This window comes from Artemia sp. Qi Xiang Cuo, chromosome 14 (genome assembly GCF_049724085.1).
Source record: "Artemia sp. Qi Xiang Cuo chromosome 14, ASM4972408v1, whole genome shotgun sequence".
Taxonomy (NCBI): Eukaryota; Metazoa; Arthropoda; class Branchiopoda; order Anostraca; family Artemiidae; genus Artemia; species Artemia sp. Qi Xiang Cuo.
In genome coordinates this window covers 9,511,130-9,531,696 of record NC_142807.1, presented here as the reverse complement: position 1 = coordinate 9,531,696, position 20,567 = coordinate 9,511,130, and the positions used below count along the sequence as shown (strand labels likewise).

The 20,567-nt window shown below is 37.3% G+C and overlaps 1 protein-coding gene across 1 annotated transcript in view; it reads left to right on the top strand.

The window, feature by feature from the left end:
- The first annotated feature begins 501 nt into the window (after nt 1-501).
- LOC148944098 (uncharacterized) overlaps nt 502-20,567 on the top strand; it is a 329,735-nt gene continuing 309,669 nt past the window's right edge. The window contains exon 1 of the mRNA XM_089100727.1: nt 502-552. Coding sequence (XP_088956853.1) covers nt 504-552 — 49 coding nt within the window. The 5' untranslated portion in view covers nt 502-503. The remainder of the gene's footprint in view (nt 553-20,567) is intronic.

The window sequence follows — 20,567 nt, the reverse complement described above, 5'->3', positions numbered from 1 at the left end:
ATTTCTGCTCGTTATGAGTTTGATTTGGGTATTTCTTGCAATTTCTGTTCGTTTTGGGTTTCATTTATTTATCGTGCTGATTTTTGGTAGTATCATGCTTGATAGATTATTTGATTTTATTTTCGCTCATTTTTGTTTAACGGAGTTCTTTACTTTTCTTTGAAAAACTTATTTTGTGTAAAATTTTTTTTTAATTAAATATTAAAAACAAGGATGATGCTGCTGCTCCTCAGTCCTCCTTTCTCCCCATCCTAATGCTTGTACCCAGAAATTGCTTTCAGGCCCCATCCTTACTTATTCGAAACTTATTTATGGGTACTCTCGCTCGAGTAATTACTTTACTACACGTGTGTCATTCATGAATTGATCACATGGTTTCCCTTACAATGATTCTGATTAAAGCAGAAAATTAAGAGGGAAATAAAGCGTTTCTACTTTGTTCGTGCCATTTACAAACTGATTCATTTTTGCAAAGCCAGTTCAAGCTGGGAAGTCGGTGAGTCATGAGTGTAGTGCTAAATGAAACTAAATCACAAGAGATTGTAGTTCAAGGTCAGTGCTTAAGCATTATTATTATTACTAAATTTTCGTAACATAATAAAAAAGAATTCCTCGACCCCGACAACTTGTTTTCACAAAAACAGATAGTCAACCAAAAAATACAAACTGACCTCTGATTGAGCCAGCAGGCTTTGCACGCAGATTCCAAATCAGATTAGGATTATCCATGATTTTCGACACAGTTTCAAGTTTTAAAGCACTACGATGTCTACGCAGTTCTTCTAGGGTCGAAAATCAAGGTCTAGAGTCTTAGGCATGCTGATCAAGAATTCAAAAAAGAGGCAAACAAGGCAAATAGTCAGAATTTCCTGTGACATCATAAACTGGGCAAAAGTGGTCAAAACAAAGCGTCTAATAAGCTAAATATCATTCAATCGGTCAGAGTAAAAAAAAAATTCTCCCAGGTCCACCCCTTTAATTGGATATGCTACCATGGGCAGAACAGAGTATTGCCTACTGTATTACTGCTGTTTATGCTGCTGCATTACTTTTATTTTTAGGCTGATGTGGCCCAGGCATGGGCGCCAATAAGCTGAATTCCAGGGGGGGGCAAACCTCGTCTAATTGGCACTTTTAATGCTATATAATAGAAATCTCAGAACAAAAATATAAAATAAGGCAGCATCATTCAGCCAGGGGGGCGGGCACCCCTGCCTCCTCCTTATGGGCTCAGGGGCATTTATTATGGGTAAAGGGGGCCAACTGACCCCCCCTAGATTTTAAAATTGACTTTTTTGTATTTATACAAATAAGTAATCTTTTTTGTTTTTTTAATAAAAAGAAAATTGAAAAATCCTTGCTCTCCCTACATTTTCATGAATTCGAACTCCTGTTGTAGCCAGAACGCAATAGACCCAAAGATACAGCGACCACCTCAGGAACTCGGGAGAAATCTGGTGAAAACAGGATATGTGATGAGCCTATTATTATTTAATAGGTTAGACTAGAAGTTTAACAAATGTTTGTCCATCGTTCGCCCTCTGAATTTGTTACGCTGCAGTGAAATCAAACCCGCAAGCTAGACGTATTCATAAGCAGCGGGGGAGGGTGTCAATACCTTCCCCTCCAAATGGGTAGGGATTGTCTACAAAATGACCCAGAGTTATTTCGCGATAACTTGTATAAAAAGGTTTGCAATTGAACCTATACTTTGCTGAAATATGCCATGCTTTAAAAACAGCTAAAAGCTAAGCTGGTTCGAGTGTTGAAGTGCGCCGTATATCTTGAGCAACAGGCTGGGCCCAAAATTCCGATTTGGCTAATGCAAAGGCTGTGGCCAGGTTTTGGCTGCAAATTTGGCATGAGTGTAACAGAACTAAAAGTGATGCAGCCAATCAAATTCGTATTTTTACTAGATAGAAATTTGCAACAGAACTGCATAAACATAGCAGTGCTTTATAACATGAACCAGTGTCGAAAATCATGGATAATCCTAATCTGATTTGGAATCTGCGTGCAAAGCCTGCTGGCTCAATCAGAGGTCAGTTTGTATTTTTAAGTAACATTTTGTGCAATTTTGCTAGCTCCTAAATCTGTCTTTCTTCTGAGATGGGGTAGCTGGTGTCAAAATTTAACTAATTTCAGCTTCAAACGATTTTTTTTAAATAATTCTTTACATTGTATCTTCTTTTCTTTATGATTTGTTTTCTTCCTTGATGCTCACTTCTCAGTTTTATTATTTTTCTCTCATATTCTGTAGTTTTTGTTGTTATTGTATATTTAATACCGTCAGTGAGGGGGAAATATGACAGGGTCCCATTTTATGACAGGGTCAAAAACACTGGAACATTTAAAATCCGTTGCGGTTAGCCCTTTCCCCATCCTCGAGGATCATCAATTTGGTACAATCACACCTGAAAAAAAAAAATAAACACGCATCCGTGATCTTTCTTTTGGGGGAAAAAATGCATCATTCCCTGTTTTCCTTAGATAGGAGCTTGAAACCTCCATAGTAGGATTATCTAGTATAATGAATAAAATAATAAATATTTCATTAAGATCACTTGCCTTTTTGGGTTGTTTCCCCATTTTTGAAAAAAAACAGGCATATTTTATCAGGCTCGTAGCTTTTTTGTAACATTAAACTTTTCGGAATTTTCGGCATGAGGGAGGATAGGCCTGACACTCAAATGATGTGTCAGGCACATTTTTTATATTTTCACAATATAAAAATGTGTAATAAACAATAATGGCTAAGTAATTCAAAAAGTATCCACCCCTTTCAGTAAAAAAATAAAAAAAAGGTAAAAGTAACTAAATAATTTCCCAAACAATAAATTATAATATTAAAAAGCTGAAATTCTCTCAGCAAGACCATACCGCGTAAGTGAAAACAGCTATACTTGAAAGCAATCAATTGAATTTTCTTTCCTGGAATTCAACCCTTTCTTCTCCTTGGTATAATCTGAAATGACTCAGCACTAGTGTGTGGCGAAAAGTGCCTCAAAATATAAATTTTGACTATGTGTCGCTTCCAAATTCTTATCTTGCTCTACGGTTTCCCAGCAGTACACAATGTTTTCAGTGTTAAAGCAGTATATGTGCAGTATATGTGCTTAAAAATTCCCTTTTCAGTTCCTTTTTTTTTGCAAATTCAGAGGGATGCGAACATTCAGTTAAGTTAAGAACTGCAAATTTACGCGTAAAATTTGGTTTAATGAAAAGGATATAACTTTATAGACTTATATTCATGTATTTTTGTCCTTTAAATCATTTATTTTGTGCCACGGTGAGTGAAAAGATCCGAACTACAAGATGTAGAACTCACGGATTTTGTTTACATCATAAAATCAGTAAAACAGCACGGAGTCTGTGATAAGAAGTTAGGACGAACAGTTTGAATATTAGATTCTTCTATCGAAACGTTCTTAACGCGAAACGTATTGATCCTGTAGGCGCTCCGCCTAATGCCCTTTCTATTAACATCCACTATAGCATCCTGAGTTCTCCTTCAAAACAAAAATTGGTTCAGTGGTTTTATTTGTCGATAAAAAATACAACTACGTGAATAATAGACACAAGTATTACTACTACTACTACTACTACTAAAAACTCATCCCAGCACCAAGCCGCCCGAGGCCAATAAAGCCACGCACGCTCTTCCTCCATCCTAATCTATTCCATGGAGCTTTTCGAGGGGTAATAAGAGTATTGTATTTCAAATCTGTATTGGTGAATAAAGCCTCCCTCTTTACGACCTCCATGGAAGTTTCCTTTTCCCTTAAATCTTTCTTCACGTCATCCTCCTGCCACAATCATGGACGAACTGCTTCTTGTTTAGACCTAAATGGTTGGCCGAAAAGTACAATCTTTGGCAATCTGTCATCCTTCATCCGCAGAACGTGCCTTAGCCATCTCAACCTTTCTCTTATTTTAGCACTAGAAAGCGGGATTGAACAGCACTTTTAGTACAGCCTACTGTTTGAAATACGGTCAGGCAGCCGGGTTCCTAAAGCAATTCGAGGCAATTTCTCAGGAACACATCTAGCAAATTTTCCTCCATTTTTCGGAACGCCCATGCTTTAGAACCATATTTGGTAAATTTTTTGCAGTTCATATTATTGACTTACGAATAAAGTAAACATACCACTCGATTCTTTTTTTATGCTCTTTCCAAATATAATAATCGTTTTTGTGGGGAATGAATTCTACCCCCAACCGCTAATGTGCAAATATATACCCTGAATTGGTATAGATAGGGGTGGGGATAGAATTCATTTCCGACAAAAATGATTATTGTATTTGGAAAGAGCATAAAAAAAGGCATCGAGTGATATGTCTACTTTATTTATAAGTCAATAACATGAACGGCGAAAAATTTACCCCATATTTGACCGCTATCATCACTGTAGCTTCCGATTTTCTAATCTTGGTTCGTAGACTTCTTTTCCTACTCTTCTGAACTTTTTTTAATTGTGTAAAAACACCTTGAGCCTTGGCTATTCTACTTTTAACATCTTCACTTCTCCCCCCGTCATTACTAATAATACTACCAAGGTAAGTTAAGCTGTCCACTTGATCAATCTTTTCGCTACCCAACGTCTTTCATCATGGCTTATTCCTATCCTTAGTGACATAGTCTCCTTAACGTTAATTTTCAAACCTATTCTAATATCCTTAACTCGCAAAACCTCTAAAGGTTCATTCATTTTACTCATATTTTCATCTAGGATGCTTAAATCATCAGGAATATCAATATCCAGGAAAGTTTTTCTTCCCCATTTGATTCCGTGTTCTCCCATTGCCTTTCCTGAGCTCCTTGAGACAGAGTCCATCAAAATGATCCACTTAACTGGGGATAGACAACAGCCCTGCTTAACTCCTGATTTAATACGAAACAAGCGACTAACCTCATTTCCTACCTTACCCGCAGCAGTGTTATTCTCGCAAATAGCACTTATCACTTTAATGTATTTGTCTGGTATACCATACAAGGATAAGACTTATTAGGAGTTTCAAAAACTAATATCCCAGGGGTAGGAAGCCTGAAATTAGGTGATATAGAATTTGTTTACTCAGGCAGGAAGGATGGGATGCATAGACAGGCAGTAGGGCTCATGATGAGTAAGGCTAAGTCTTGTTTAGGCTCGGGAGGTATTAATAATAGAATACTAATTGCTCATTTTATGACGCTCATTTAAAAGTTCAGGGCATCGGTTATAATAGTATATGCCCCTGTAGAACCGCCTGACGGAGATACTAGTGACTCAGATGAATTTTACTTACAGTTACAGGAGCAAATAGACAGGGTCCCAGGTAGAAATATGATGTTTTTACTAGGAAATTTTAACGCCCAGGTCGCTAGAAACAGGGATAGATGGTATTCTAGCCAAGGTAAATTTGGCGTAGGAAAAGAAAACAGTAATGGATACAGACTTTTGCAATTTTGTAGGTATAACAATCTAGTCACAACCAACACGGTGTTTGGTCATAAAATGGCTCGTAAGTTAGCATGGTATTCACGTGATGGTAAAACAGCAAACCTTATTGATTATGCTATAGTAAGCCGAAGACAAACAGGATCAATACAGGATATTAGGGTATATAGGATTGCTGTTATTAATGTTTAAAGTAAAGATCACCATCTGGTAGTGTCAAGGGTTAATCTAAAGCTCAAATTTCGGAAGGGTAACTACCTCCCAGGAAGTCATGATAGTAGACTCCAGGGGGAGAAGTTGAGAGAAACTTTTCAGGAATAGTTGAATACTAAACTAGAGGGTTTAAAATTTGATAATGTGGAAGATGGTTGGAATAATTTTAGAAAAATAATTTGTGAAGTTGCTGAAGGTGTCATAGGGAAGAAAGCTAGGACTGCAGCTAAGAATATTAGTGAAAAAGCTTTATGTTTAATAGAAAAGAGAAAGGACTTGAACAAAAACTATCTGAGTGATAGATCATATGAAAACAAAAGGAATGTAAAGAAAGCATGGAAATATGAACTAAGGAGGTGTAAAGTGAGCCATGGATAAAATTGCCGAGGATCTGGAAGATGCAGCTAGGCGGCATAATTGTAAAATATTGTACTGGCAAGTCAATAAATTGAGAGGGAGTTGTCAATCCGGACTTGGCCCAGTTAAAGATACGAATGGGGCCATAATTAGCGATAAGGAAAGAATTGAGATGGGCAGGACATTTTGAGAATGTGCTGAACTGAGTTAGAGTTGCAAGAAAGGATATATAGGAAAATGAAAAAATTTGTGAAACCTTTGACATGATTTGTTTTGTGAGGAGAAACTAGCGATAGCACTAAAAGGACTAAAAAATAATAAGGCCACAGATACTGAAAGGGTGGTAAATCAGTTTCTTAAATATGGTGGGTCTGAGGTTAGAAATAAATTACTGAAGATTATGAATATGATTTTTGAAAAAGGGGAAGTGCCAAATGATTTTAGGAAAACATTAATTAACCCACTTTATAAGACAGATGATAAACGTGAGTGTGGTAATTATCAAGACATTAGTCTGGTCTCTGTAGGTAGCAAATTACTTAGTAATATGATACTTTTTAGACTGAGAGATGCCGTAGATAAAGTCTTAAGAAAAGAGCGGTGTGGTTTTGGGAAAGGAAGAGGATGCGTCGACCAAAGTTTCCCTCTGAGGTTAATAGTTAAAAAGTGCCTGAGTCGCCAAACCCGTTTAGTCTTCAGTTTTATGGATTATGAGCAAGTGTTTGACTCTGTTGGTAGAAGAGCTTTATCAAAGGTGTGGTCCTTGTATGGTATACCATGCAAATACATTAAAGTGATTAGTGCGTACGAGAATAACACTGCTGTGGTTAAGGTAGGAAATGAGGTTAGCAGCTGGTTTGGTATTAAATCAGGAGTTAAGCAGGGTTGTGTTCTATCCCCCTTTATATGGATTATTTTGGTGGACTTTGTATTAAGGAGAACAGGAAAGGCAATGGGAGACCACGGAACCAAATGGGGAAGAAAAAGTCTCCTGGACTTAGATTATGCTGATGATTTAAGCATCCTAAAGGAAAGTTTGAGCAAAATGAATGAACTTTTAGAGGTTTTGCGAGTTCAGGGTGCTAGAATAGGTTTGAGAATTATTGTTAAGAGAACTAATTCACTAAGGCTAGGAATGAGTGAAGATGAAAAGTTGACGTTGGGTAATGAAAAGACTGATCAAGTGGGCAGCTTCACTTATCTTGGTAGTATTATTAGTAAAGATGGTGAGAGCAGTGAAGATGTAAAAAGTAGAATAGCCAAGGCTCAGGGTATTTTTTCACAATTAAAACAAGTTAGGAAGAATATGAAGATAACTCTGCAAACCAAGATTAGAATATTAGAAGTTGCAGTGATGAAAGTAGTCAAATATGGCTGTGAAGCATGGGCGCTTTGAAAAGCGGATAAAGATTTGCTAGATGTTTTCCTGAGAAATTGCTTGTGGATTGTTCTGGGTACCCGGCTGACTGACCGTATTTCAAACAATAGGTTGTACAAAAAATGTGGTTCAATACTGCTCTCGAGGGCTATAATGAAAGAAAGGTTGAGATGGCTAGGGCACTTTGTGCGGATGAAGGATGACAGATTGCCGAAGATTGTTCTTTTCTGCCAACCTTCTAAGGCTAAACAGAAAACAGGTCATCCTCGTCTGGGGGGGTAGGACGTCATAAAGAAAGATTTAAAGGAAATAGGAACCTTGTGGGAGGGTGTAAAAATAGAGGCTTTGAATAGATTAGGACGGAGGAGGAGCGTGTGTAGTTATTTCGACCTCAGGCGGCTTGGTGCTGCGGTGAGTTGTTGTTAGTAGTAGTAGTAGTAGATAGGACCTCCGCTAAAGCTCTTCTATCAGCTGAATCGAGCGTATACTCATAATCTATACAACTGAGAACTGGAAGTGTTTGATGACTCAGGCTTTTCTCCATTATTAACCTAAGAGTGAAAATTTGGCCGGCGCATCCTCTACACTTCCTAAAACCGCACTGTTCTTCTCTTAAAACTTTGTCTACAGGGTCTCTCGATATAAAAAGTATCATTATACTAAGTAATTTGCTACTTACACAGACCAGGCTAATGCCTGTATAATTACCACACTCATCTTTTTTAAACACACCTTTTTATACAGGAGTTCAATAAGGGTTTTGTTAAAATCGCTAGGTACTTCCCCTTTTTCAAAAGTAATATTCAAAATCTTCAGTAACTTATTTCTAACCTTGTAGCCACCATATTTAAGAAACCCGTTTACCACACTGTCAGCACCTGTTGCCTTTTGTTATTTTTTAATCCTTTTAGTACTGTCGCTAATTCTTTCTCGCAAAATAAATCTTTCTTCACTCCAAGGTGTCAAAAATTTTTTAGTTTCCTCTATATCGTTTCTTGTGTTAGTTTCCGAAAATTCAGCTATTTGATTATATTATAAAACATATAACAAAATTTCAACAACGAATAGAACACCTAGATTTCAGTTGCGTCAGTGTACGGAAATGTCGAGAGGGGATATATTTTTGTAAATCTAGAGGGGGTAATTTTGTTAGTTTTATATTTTTACAATAAAAATGACAAAAGCATCTTTCAATGAAAATACCCCAAAAAGGGGCGTTTTTGAAATCTAGGGCGTAGCCAATTCCCCCCCCCAATTGACATTCCTGCCATATTGTAAATAATATTCTAATAGAAATGAATGATAAGTTTGGTATTGGCGATTCGTCAAAATAAATTGTACCCCAACTTTTTATCGCCTTGCAGGTTCACGCGAAATCTTGCTTTAGTACAAGACAAAAATAACACTTTCAAAAAGTAAAAATAATATTTTATCATAGCTTTTTTTATTATCTGAAATTTTTCCTTTCATTTTATTGAATTTACTAAATAACATCCATAAATTTTATCGTTTTATTGTGGAGCAACACTGCTGCTACCATCGATTTTATGTTTGCTTTCATCAGCTTTCATCAGTGAAAGCTGATCATCAGTATGTTTGCTTTCATCAGTTTCTTTTTTCATCAGCGGTTGGTAGCTCGAAAATGGTAAGAAACAAAAAATTGATAGTTTTCTTCGAATATGGACTTCAGAAGTCTGCAAATTTTCCAACAATTATCCAGGAAAATGTGGATGATAATGAAAATTAATTTTCCTATTGTGATTTTTTGGGGTCTTGGCCCAGTTTGATTGAGAGCTGTTTCAATTTTTGTCATTATGACATCGATAAGAAGTCGGTTCTGAATCAAAGCCAAAGGAAAGTAAGAGTAAGTGACTTAGCTGTAATTTTTTCTGGTCCATGCCCAATCCGATCTCTCTGGGAAGTCGATAGGGAGAGGGGGATCCTAGGTTCGGGTCTTCATGGCATCCTCCATAAGGCGTTAATGTATCTCAATCAAACTTAGTAGGGCTTGTGCTTTCACTTTGTCTTTTTGAGATCTGGGTCCTATCCATCCTTTGTTTTGGGGGAGGGGGTTCTGTTAGTTAATGTGTTCAGTTTATCTAGAGAAAGGAGGAGTCAAATCAAAAAGTTCGTGGTAACGAACTGTGAGTAAGGAGTGACGCAGCTCAATAGTAACAGAAACTCCACAAAACGGAATTTCGATACCAATAGATATATCAAAGAATCGGCTTATTATGCTGTTTCCGAATATAAAAGTTACATTAAGTTCAGCGTTACCCATCAAATCCTACGAGCCTGACGATATTTGTCTGATTTTGAAAATAGGGGGAAACACCCTCCAGAGATCAAAGAATCCTAATGAAAATCACACCATCAGATTCCCCTTATTGGAGAACCCTACTGTAGAGGCTTCAAGATCCTATCTGCAAAAATGTGGATATTTGTTGTTGTTTCTTTTTGGTCAGAAGAAAGATCGCGGATGCGTGTTTATGTGTTTTTTTTTTTCATGGGGTAGGCTAATCTTATCGATCCAGTGGTTGTGGAATATCGGGAGAGGGCTCATTTGAATGGAAATTAAAAGTTTTGGAAGGCAACTAGGCCCCCTCCCATGCCTCTTTTTTCCCAAAATAGTCCGATCAAAATTTTGAGATATCCATTCTGTTCAGCGTCGTTGAACGCACAATAACTATGGCTTCGGAGATAACTTGACCCCTCATAGTCCCTGGGGAAAGGTCTTAAGTTATGAAATTTGCCCATTGTTTACGCATAGTATTTGTTATTGGGAAGTATGCATACATTTTTCGGGTGGGTGGGGAATTTTGCTACTAGGGGGTATTTTTTTACGGGGAGAATTTTCCATTGGGAGGGAAATTATGAGGGGGTGAGCGTTTCAGATGAAATCTTACACTGGGGGAATTTTCCAGAATTCCCATAAGAAATTATTTTTATATGTCTTGCTTTCTCTTTGCCGACTCAATGTTACACCTTGAGGTGTTAAGGGTACTTGTCCGAGGTAAAATCTCACCGGGATTGAATTGTCTAGAAGATATTTCCGTGGGTAAGGGGATTTTTCCGTGGAGAAGAAGCCAGATTTCCTGGCATGATTTAAAAATGGTCAGAAATTAAGCATAAAAACGATTTTTTTCAACTGAAAGTAAGGAGCAACTTTAAAACTTAAAATGAACAGAAATTACTAAGTTTGTGAGGGGGATTGCCCCCTCCTCAGCATCTTGTTCTTTACGCTGAAGTTTGAATTTTGTTCCAATTATTTAAGAACGAACCCTGAAACACAAGGGTTGTAATTAGAACAATAAGAAGCTTTTAGAAAATTTACAAAAAAATGTAGCGTGAAGAGTGAGGTGTTGAGGAGGGGGCAACCCCCTCATATGCTTGGCAATTTCTGTTCGCTTTAAATTTTACTGTTGCTCCTCACTTTCATTTGAAAAAAACTTGTTTTTCTAATTAGTCCCAACTAAACCTGGCTGAAAGTAAAACGTAGTATTTTATTTATACCTATTGCTTTTCTGAACACAATTCAGGCTCCGCAGGGTTATGAGGAGGGTCCCTAAATTCTTGTTACCAGGGCGTATTCCAGATGAAAAAGTAAGAATAAGTGCCAAATTATGAATTCCAGCTGCCGTAACAAAATTTATCCCTGCTGCGAGGAGAAAATAATTAATTGTTATTGAGTATCTGAAAAAAAGCAGGCTGTCAGATCTCCATCAAGTCTGGAGGAAAACAAAACATACTGACCTACTTGTGCTTTTGAGAGCTGATCTTTCCTCAATGGAAGTGTTCTGTACTTAGAAGGCATGGCTAGCTGTAGCAATCAGAAGTAGGGGGATGGTAACTATTTCGAACGGAAGTCCATTTATGGGCATAGAATACTAGCAGGAGTGACGCAAAATGTTCAGTGAATACGAGCATAACAAGATCATTGACCTACTAATGGTACGAACAACAGTACGAACAGGATGACAGCCAATCAGAAGCCTGCAATCCGTGGACGAACATGATCACTTGTCTCTTTCTAGGCCAATCAGAGACTTAGAAATACTAACGGGAAGTAACGCAACTGATATAAGGAAAGATTCTCAGTATAGTTGATATTAGTGTGAGAATAGAATTCAAGGAGTGAGAACAGTTTGACTTTACTCGTTAATTTATTCATTAAGATATATTTGCACTAATGAGTGGAATTTTCACACTATTAGGAGTTGATAGTGGAGTTGGTAGCAGCAGCAATGATACAAGAGTAGCAAACATTGCGGTAGAAATCACGAGAGGATTACGGCTTTGTCTTGAATGGGATGAAGTATAGAATAGAATAGAATTTATTGGAACAAAAGCCCAAAGGGTCGTGGTCACAAAAACAAAGACACTTTCATGCAAACATAAATTGGCACAAAACTATAATCTAGGCTAGTGAAATATCACAGTCACCCCTAATCTTCAAAAAACCTTTCTCCATGCTATATACCCATCGTCGGGAACCTTTCGAATCTATTTATACCTCCCATATCTTTCCTCGATAATAAATTTATTATCTCATCTCTCTCCCAAGCCTCAACCCCAAACAATTCTTTCCTTAAATCTAGTAATTCACTACACTTCCCCACAAAAAGAACCAAATCTTCCTCTTTTTCGCACATGGGACATAAGTAAGGACCAGAAGCTTGTCTAACCCCTCCCAGATACTTTCTTCTATTACCTAGTGGTAACCCATCTGACCTAACAGAAATAATAAACTTTTATTGCCTCTTTTGATGCCCCGCCTTAAAATACAATTCTTCTCCCCACTGCTCCTTAGCCTTTGCATATAACTCAAGGGATCGGGTCTCATTCACTCGCGCATGCCACACCTGGATCTCATGGTCCCTTAACCTCTCCCTGACCCTACTTGCAACTTCTTCTTCTTTTCATACAATCACTAAGCCACCAGTTCATTGCTCTTAAGTTTCCCCATCTTTGAATACATTCATTATTTGAGATGACCACATATCACACTTTGTGATCCTCAGAGCTTCTAAATATGCTGCTTTTGTTATCCTTACTCTGGGCATACTCAGAATTTTCTCCCATAGTCTTATCATCCCTACTAGCCTATCAGTTCTTAAAGAAAATAAACCTAGAGCTCCTCTCAATACTGAACTATTCGTTGAAAAATGTAGACCTAAAACTCTCTTAAAATACTGAAGCTGAATCTTATCCATCGTCTCACCAGCTATGTATCCCCAAACTTCAGATCCATTATGCATAGCCGATTCAATCTTTACTTGAAATATCTGCTTATGCATCTTCAGGTTCTGTATGTTTGCCAGTTGGCTAGCAGTCACAGCATAGGCGCAGGAATTTCCTTTAGCAAGACTTAGCTTCAGCTGCTTTCCAAACTTACCATTTGACGAATACTTACATCCTAAATACGCTACATTTTAAATCTATTCCTTCTCATTTTACTCTATCCCTACTTGTAATCATACCCCCTTTTCTAAAAACCATAACTACCGACTTCTTTACATTCAGGCTTAGTTGTTTCCTATTTATATAATCCTTAGTTCTATCCAACAAGAACTGTAAATCCTTTCTAGACTTCGCCACTAGTGCCAGGTCATCTGCGAACATCAGCATGCATAGTTCACAGACATCTAATGACACCATTGGGGCTCCTTGCTTCCTAAGAAAATCCGGCAAATCATTACCAAACAACAAAAATAGCCGCGGAGACAAAGGGCAACCATGTTTAACCCCCTTTCTAGAACAAATTACATCTGAAAATTTTCCCGCAACCCTAATAACGAACTTTGTAGTCTCATACATACTTATTAAAATCCTTACAAGTGGGTATGGTAGGCCAATATTTATACAATTCTTCATTAACAGTTCCCTCTTTACATTATCTAATGCCCCTTTTAAATCCAAAAAAGCTACATACAATTTACCTCCCTTCTTATTTATAAACTTATCAACTAAGCACTTTAATGTAAAAATCTGATCAATCTCAAAAATCTGGACCAATTATGCTTCGCAGCAAAAGTTGATATAGCAAATGTGAATAGACTTCAAAGTGCTTTAAATGCAATAGCGAAGTATATAGAGGACAATAAGTTATATCGGTAATTGTATATTGTTGTAATTATGATCATGCACAATAAAATTGTTTCGAAATCGAAAATTTCCCTCTTTCTTTTTGTTAGATTTTCATAGGTTATCGAATATTATTGAAGTAGAACGAATCGTGGTTAGTCTAGAGTCAGGAATGAGAGTATAAGGATTGAAAAATGAATAAATTTGAGAAAGAGAGAATAAGGGCGAACCTTGTGATTATGGAAAAACATTTGATTCTGGATGACAATTTTCTCGAGTTATCTCTTCAACGGAAGATATTTTCTCAGGGAAAACTTGTCAATATAATGAAAACTGATTCTCCACCATTGGACTATTTTATGAAAGTTTTTATAACGTGACTCAGAAATTATTTATAACGTGACTCAAATGCTTTTACTCAATTTATTGATATATTAATTGAAACAAAGCAGAATAATATCGTGGATATATTTTTGAAAACACTGCCATAGATTCTATATAGATGGTTCCTTCTTCAAAAGAGGTTATTCAATGCAATAAAGCTGCCCCCCTCCCATACCGATCTGAATTTATCGAACTCGGATTTCTTTCATTTTAGCTTTGAATGAGTTAATAACAAACGCCAAAAAATGTTTCATACATTTCCACTCTACATGAATACTCAAGATAGTTGATCGTCATGTGAGATTTACACAAGTATTAATGAGTATAAGGCAAAGTGCAAATCATACGGTCCGTGTAAATTACATAGAGGATATGCAATACAAATTAAAGACTGTAATTCATGTCTTGAAGGGATTTATGACTCTCACCCTAGAGGGCAACTATGTTCCAATTGCCGCTATGACAAATGTGATTAGTGGGAGAATATTTATCCTGGTATGATTAGAAAGAACCCTAAACACGATTTTAGTTTATTTCTACGAGACTGGTATCGTCGTGGTTTTAAAATATTTTGGGAGGAAGAATCAGGTCTACGATTTTACTGTTGGGGTAACAAGACAATTTGGTTTCTACGTCATCGTTGTGACAACACTGCCTAAAATGACTATATACCTAGAAATTTTTATTTGGCAGTTACCGAATGTGATTCACCATTTGAAAACACTGTATATGATATTGCTTCAAATAGAAAAATTGAAAAATGTGAATTTCAAAATATGAATGCAAATAGTATACTTGACTATAAAAAGAGATACGACAAGAGTGAAGTTTCATTGTACTGTAGAAAATGTGACCCTGACTTTGCAGTCAAGCAAGATCAATATACAGTGAATTCAAATGATCTACCAACATTAGTTGTTCTCGTCAGCTGCCTATACACCGAAGAAGAAGAAATCTAAAGTGAAGAATAAAGACGTTATTTGTATATATACATTTTTTCTTTATTAATAAACAAATTCACACACATATTTTAAGCACTTTACTCGTAGGGCACTAAAATCAATATTATACAGGTCTGAGACGGTATTTTCTACCATAAAGTCGTTCAGACGTTGATTGTCTACGTCTACGTGAATGTCGAGAAACTGCTTGTAAGTATAGCCGCGACATCTGAACACGAAATATAGCAGTGCATGGAAACCGCAGCTTTTAGTCGTCAGATCCTGCACTCTGTTCCGTTCTCTCCCACTATCAAATTCGACGGCGCGTATGAAGCGGCTCTTGTCGACTGTATTCTCAAAAATACATATTATATCCTTAGAAAAGATCGCAAATATGATATAAAATTAGACCCTATGATTGGCCGCCACTGTGGTAAAGCTTCTAATTTAGTCAATTTGGAATTTAGTAAAAATATATTGGTTCTATATTTGCATGATTTTATCTAAATTATGAATAAAAGCAGCAGTATATTTCAGCGTGCAATATCTCGAAATTAATAGACGAACCGTTCTTATCGATCGTATAGCCAATGCACCATTTATCGGACTGTGACGAGGATATGGCTTTGTATTATATTTCAATAGAACCCTTTGCGCATGAGGATTAAAAAATTTGCTACCGCGGTCACTTTGAATTTTTCTATAGCAATCGTGTTCAAGAATAATTTCTAAGGCCTGAGCAACTTCAACACCTCTCTTTGATCACAATGGAATAGCATGAGCATAGCGATTAAAGACACTGATTGCCACTAGAATATATTTGTAGGGTGTATTTTGACGTCTTTGAATCACATCTAGAGTTAAAAGATCTGTTTGCATTATGTGCAGAGGGAAAAAGGCTTTAGTTTGTCGATATTGTTTCCCACGAAGCCTGCGATTCCGATGCAGAGTGTAACTCAGTTAATTTTCAAGATACTCTTTTACATTTTTTAAAGTGCTGCCACCTACGTCAGAGGCAACTTTAGAAAGCGTTGTGGGGGAACTTAGACTTACCACTTCATCAATATTTTCATAGACATGCTTTAAAACTCCATCCATTTTGAACGCAAACACGTAGTGTAATGTCCACTTCCCTTTGTACACTGGAAGGTGGTGCTTGTGACGATGACTTGATATCAATACGTCTTCGCTTTTGTCTAGCCGTTATCATTGGTGTTATTAAATCAATGCTGCTGCTGCTAGGAGTGCTAGTATTTTCCAAGATTAATTTAAAATCTTCTTCTTCTGCTTGTTTTTTAACTGTTGTTGGCATTGTTAGAGGACTGACACCTCTACTATATTCTCTTGATTTCTTTAGAATTTGCTTATTGCCAATAAGACTTTTAGGGAAGTTTGATGTGTTTAGAAGGCTGTATAGATTATTGTTAAATGATAAAAGTCTTTTACGATTCGTAACCATATCACAAATTAAATCAAGTAGATTATAACTTTTTCCCTGAATTATAATTCGTTTACCAGTGCTATTGACTTGAACTTGATCATCACCACTTTCCAACATGAGATATGTTCATACTCTTTTGCTCTGTTCTCGATAGGTCACTGGCAATAGGTTTCCAATTTATGTTACTATGGAATTCAATTCATTCTCCTTTGATTGTGTTGTTGCTGCTGCTACAGAATCTTGATGAGATGTTTCCTGTTTGGGGGGGGGATCTGTGACGGTGGAGGGTCTCTCACGATAAGGTCCATGTTTGTCCACACGACGCAGTGCGTCTTGAAGTAAAACTAGCTTTTTATCATCGGTAATATTTTCATCATTAATGAATTTGCTTAGTTTGTCTTCGAAGTGTTCAACTGGTGAGAGGACAAGTTCTATTGAAGTCAATTTATAGGGTTTAGCCATCTAGAGAAAACTGTTTACAAGTCCTGCGATTATTGGTAGTAAAAGTGTAAAAAAGCTACCGCCCGCTTGAAGGAGACGTTTTCTTTTAAAAATTGTTCCTTTGTTTTTGCAAGCCAAGGCACGTACAGTGGAACAATGTTGATCTGTGACGGTGGAGGGTCTATCACGATAAGGTCTATGTTTGTCCACACGCCGCAGTGCATCTTGAAGTAAAACTAACTTTTTATCATCGGCAATATTTTCATCATTAATGAATTTGCTTAGTTTGTCTTCAAAGGGTTCAACTGGTGAGAGAACAAGTTCTATTGGAGTCGATTTATAGGGTTTAGCCATCTAGAGAAAACTGTTTACAAGTCCTGCGATTGTTGGTAGTAAAAGTGTAAACAAGCTACCGCCCGCTTGAAGGAGACGTTTTCTTTTTAAAATTTTTACTTTGTTTTTGCAAGCCAAGGCACGTACAGCGGAACGATGTTGCTTTGTCTGTTGTCTAACACCTTCTGGCAAGTGCACATTGCCCTCAGTTAAATTTAAGCAAAGTTCAGATAATATATTAATAAATCCTTTGTCACTACCATGTTTGAGTTTGGCCTTGTTGAGTGGGGCTTTCGAAGTGCTTAGTACGGAAAATAACTGTCTATTTGTTTTTAGTTTCTTCAAGGTCTTGATGGCAACCATTAGCCCGTTCTAATCTTCAATGGAAGATATTCAGTAATATCTTTTTCGTGATTACACGTAGATCCTCTGGTGTATTGTGATTAAGATCTAGAAAAATGTACCCGTAGGGTTTATTTGTCGCCTGACTGTACGCTGAAAGTAGAAATTTGGGGGCACCTAGATATATTTGCTTATTGAGAGTTATTAGAGAACTTGAATCAAAACAACTCAGTAGATAATATAGACGGTGCAATTCAATGCAAGGGTTCTCATACAATTGCTCTGATGAAACAGATTAGATAGAACTAGTGTTATGGAAATGTGTTCATTATGGGAGCGAACAGTAAAAAGTTGTGGCATTTCCTGTAAGAACTGTTCAATCGATTCAGCCAAATCATCAATAATCAGCGATGAATTTGACCCAATACTATTGAAAACGTCAAGTCCCCGTTTAAATTGTGTTGGCATGGATGTTACAGTGGCAATAGCTTTTATTTGATCATAGGACTCCTGCCAAATACTCTCGCAATAGTAAATTTTCTTTGGTTTTTCAAAAAATATTTTATTACAATTTTTAATTATTTTAGCTAAGAGTGTCGTTATCCCCGACATTGACGGACCACAGAAAAAAGATCTGAATGGTGTTTTAAATTGATACATATTGCTGCTGCTGTTGACAACAGTTGCACTACAACTAACTGTAAACCATACTTGTCTAATCAATAAATAATAATAACAATAATTTTTCCATAGATCTACCTAGTACGTTATTCAACAAGAACAACATAAACATATTTTTTTCTTTTATTAACAACACTTTTGTACAACAACAATAGCAACAATAACAAAACAACAACAACAACAATATTTTTTATTTATTGACAAAAAAACAACTCAAAATACAGCAAGAACAGCAACAATAGCAGCAACACAGTTGAACATATTTGTAGACTAAGAACATATGAGAAAACACAATCTACAACGTTTAAAAGATGAGAATCCCCCCTCCGGGGACAAGGGTCGGGCTGGGGCCAAAGGCAGGCCGCGGGCGGGACCCCCCACCCCCCAGGGCTGGAAAGCGTGGGGGAGGAAAGCGGAAAAACAAACTCTGTATACACTAGCAGCAGTAAAAGTTAAATGAGGACAATGATGGCAATTGAATGAAGATTACATTGAGAAATTGTTGTCCCCCCACCCACCAAGTACTATTTTTTTTTTTTTATTTAAGTTAATTTATCAAGACCGATTTGGTTTCGATAATCCACACATTTAACTCGATCTAAAATTCGTTAGTGACCGTGGGGAGTACTCTTACACCATTCTCAAGCCCATAGACCTTGTCGGATATGCAAGACATGGCATTTTTTCCACTCTAACAGTATATTTTCTGTATTGTAGAAAGCGAATTGCCAGTACTTTCGCTCTTGGCACTAGACAACTGTCTACCCAGTTTCTGTAGACATTCATGTCGAAATTATTTTTTAAAAAGTGTTTAGGCACCCCTTTGCACGCCTGTTTTACATCCTTGCCGTGTGTTTCCACACAGTATACTTTTGAACCGGGGAACACCCCATTGGATATTAAATAACTCCCCGTCTCCGACTTTAATATTAATTGTTGATTGGGGGCCTGGCGTTTCACCAACGTGGGGTAGATGCTCTCATTCCAATTCGTGAAATCCATTGGCGGGCCAATGTGTAAACCATTTTCTAAATCATCCAATCAATTCCCGGTTTTAGCTTTTAACAACAGAGAATCTGTGTCCCCATAGTAAACTTGAACCCCCCTCCCTTGGCCATTGTACCTGGAACACATTGTAAAAGAACGACAGCATGAGTTTCTTGGAAATTTCAAGTATTGACCCCCCCCCCCCCCCGCAATATTCTTATTCAGATTTATTTTTTTTCTGTGTAGCAGAACCATATTCGGCTCTATGCTCGGGAATGTTGTAAAGTTGGGGTCGGCGATAATTCGTTCACATTCTTCGGGGCAAGTTTCGACGTCACAACATAATTTGTTTTGTACGCTTTCACACATTTTTCCAAAAGCCGAATTTAAAATAAGCTTATGCATTTCTTTTTTAACTTTACTTTATGCCTTTGAGCGTTTACTGACAAAGGTGTCAATAAACGTTTTCAAGTAGGGTTTCTGATCAAATTGCAGAGCTCTGTGTATTTTTGTGACCCTGAAACCATTGGTCACCATCCAGCGGAACAGTACATGGTGAGCAAGTCCACAATATTCTGTTTAGGCTCCAAATCTTCACTTAGTTTCTGCTTAGAGGGGGTCCAATGCATGTCCATATCCTAGACGAAAGACCGATTGTATGGGCTCAATGACTACTTGGTCACTGGTCTATTCACACACGGAAAACAAATCTTTTACAGTGTCGTGGAGCTCCAATTGTATGTGTCCGTCAACTTCAAAAAACTATCCTTTGGGACCATTTTCCATGACAGTGTGAATGTCGGGGACGGCACAATGATTTCCAAGCCATTTGTAACTGCCACACGGCAAACTATAGTGAGACATTGCCAAGGCGTACAGTGAGTTCATGTCAAGAAATATAGCCTTGGACTTTACACCATCAGCAGAGTTCTGCCCAGTTGGATCCGTTGTTAAGACGCGATCCCCGTGAATAATATTTCCCCCCATAGATCTTTCTACAAATTGATGTTGATCCTCATCGGTGATCAAACCTGTTTCGTCTCTACTGAATTTTAGAATTAAGTCCATGAAGAGGTGTTGTGTTGAAAAATAGTAGCCAGTGTCTAGTCCAAATTCCGATTAAATTTCGTATGTGTTTTTGCAGACAATCTCTGAAAGAGTCATCACATCACCGGCCAAGTACATTCTACAATAATCCCAACAATTTTTACAACCACCCTTAACCCATACCCTTTTGGCAAATTGATAGTCATCGACAGTGCATTCACTATCGGTATGTGAATTATAGAATGCTCCAATGGGGGGAAGTTTCTCCTCTCTTAACCTTGTACCAGACTAGTAATAGTCGTACGCTTATACGACTATGCAGTTCCACAAGTAATACATTTCACTGTCTGGAAAGCGTTGGTTGAACAGAGGGAAACTATCAAAATTGTCACCTTTCTTCACGTGAATTAGTTGACTCACAGCCTTGGGGAAAAAACTATAAGAATCTAAAAATCGGATTTTATTCGACCATTTATGGCCATTTATCCACCGGCTGTCAT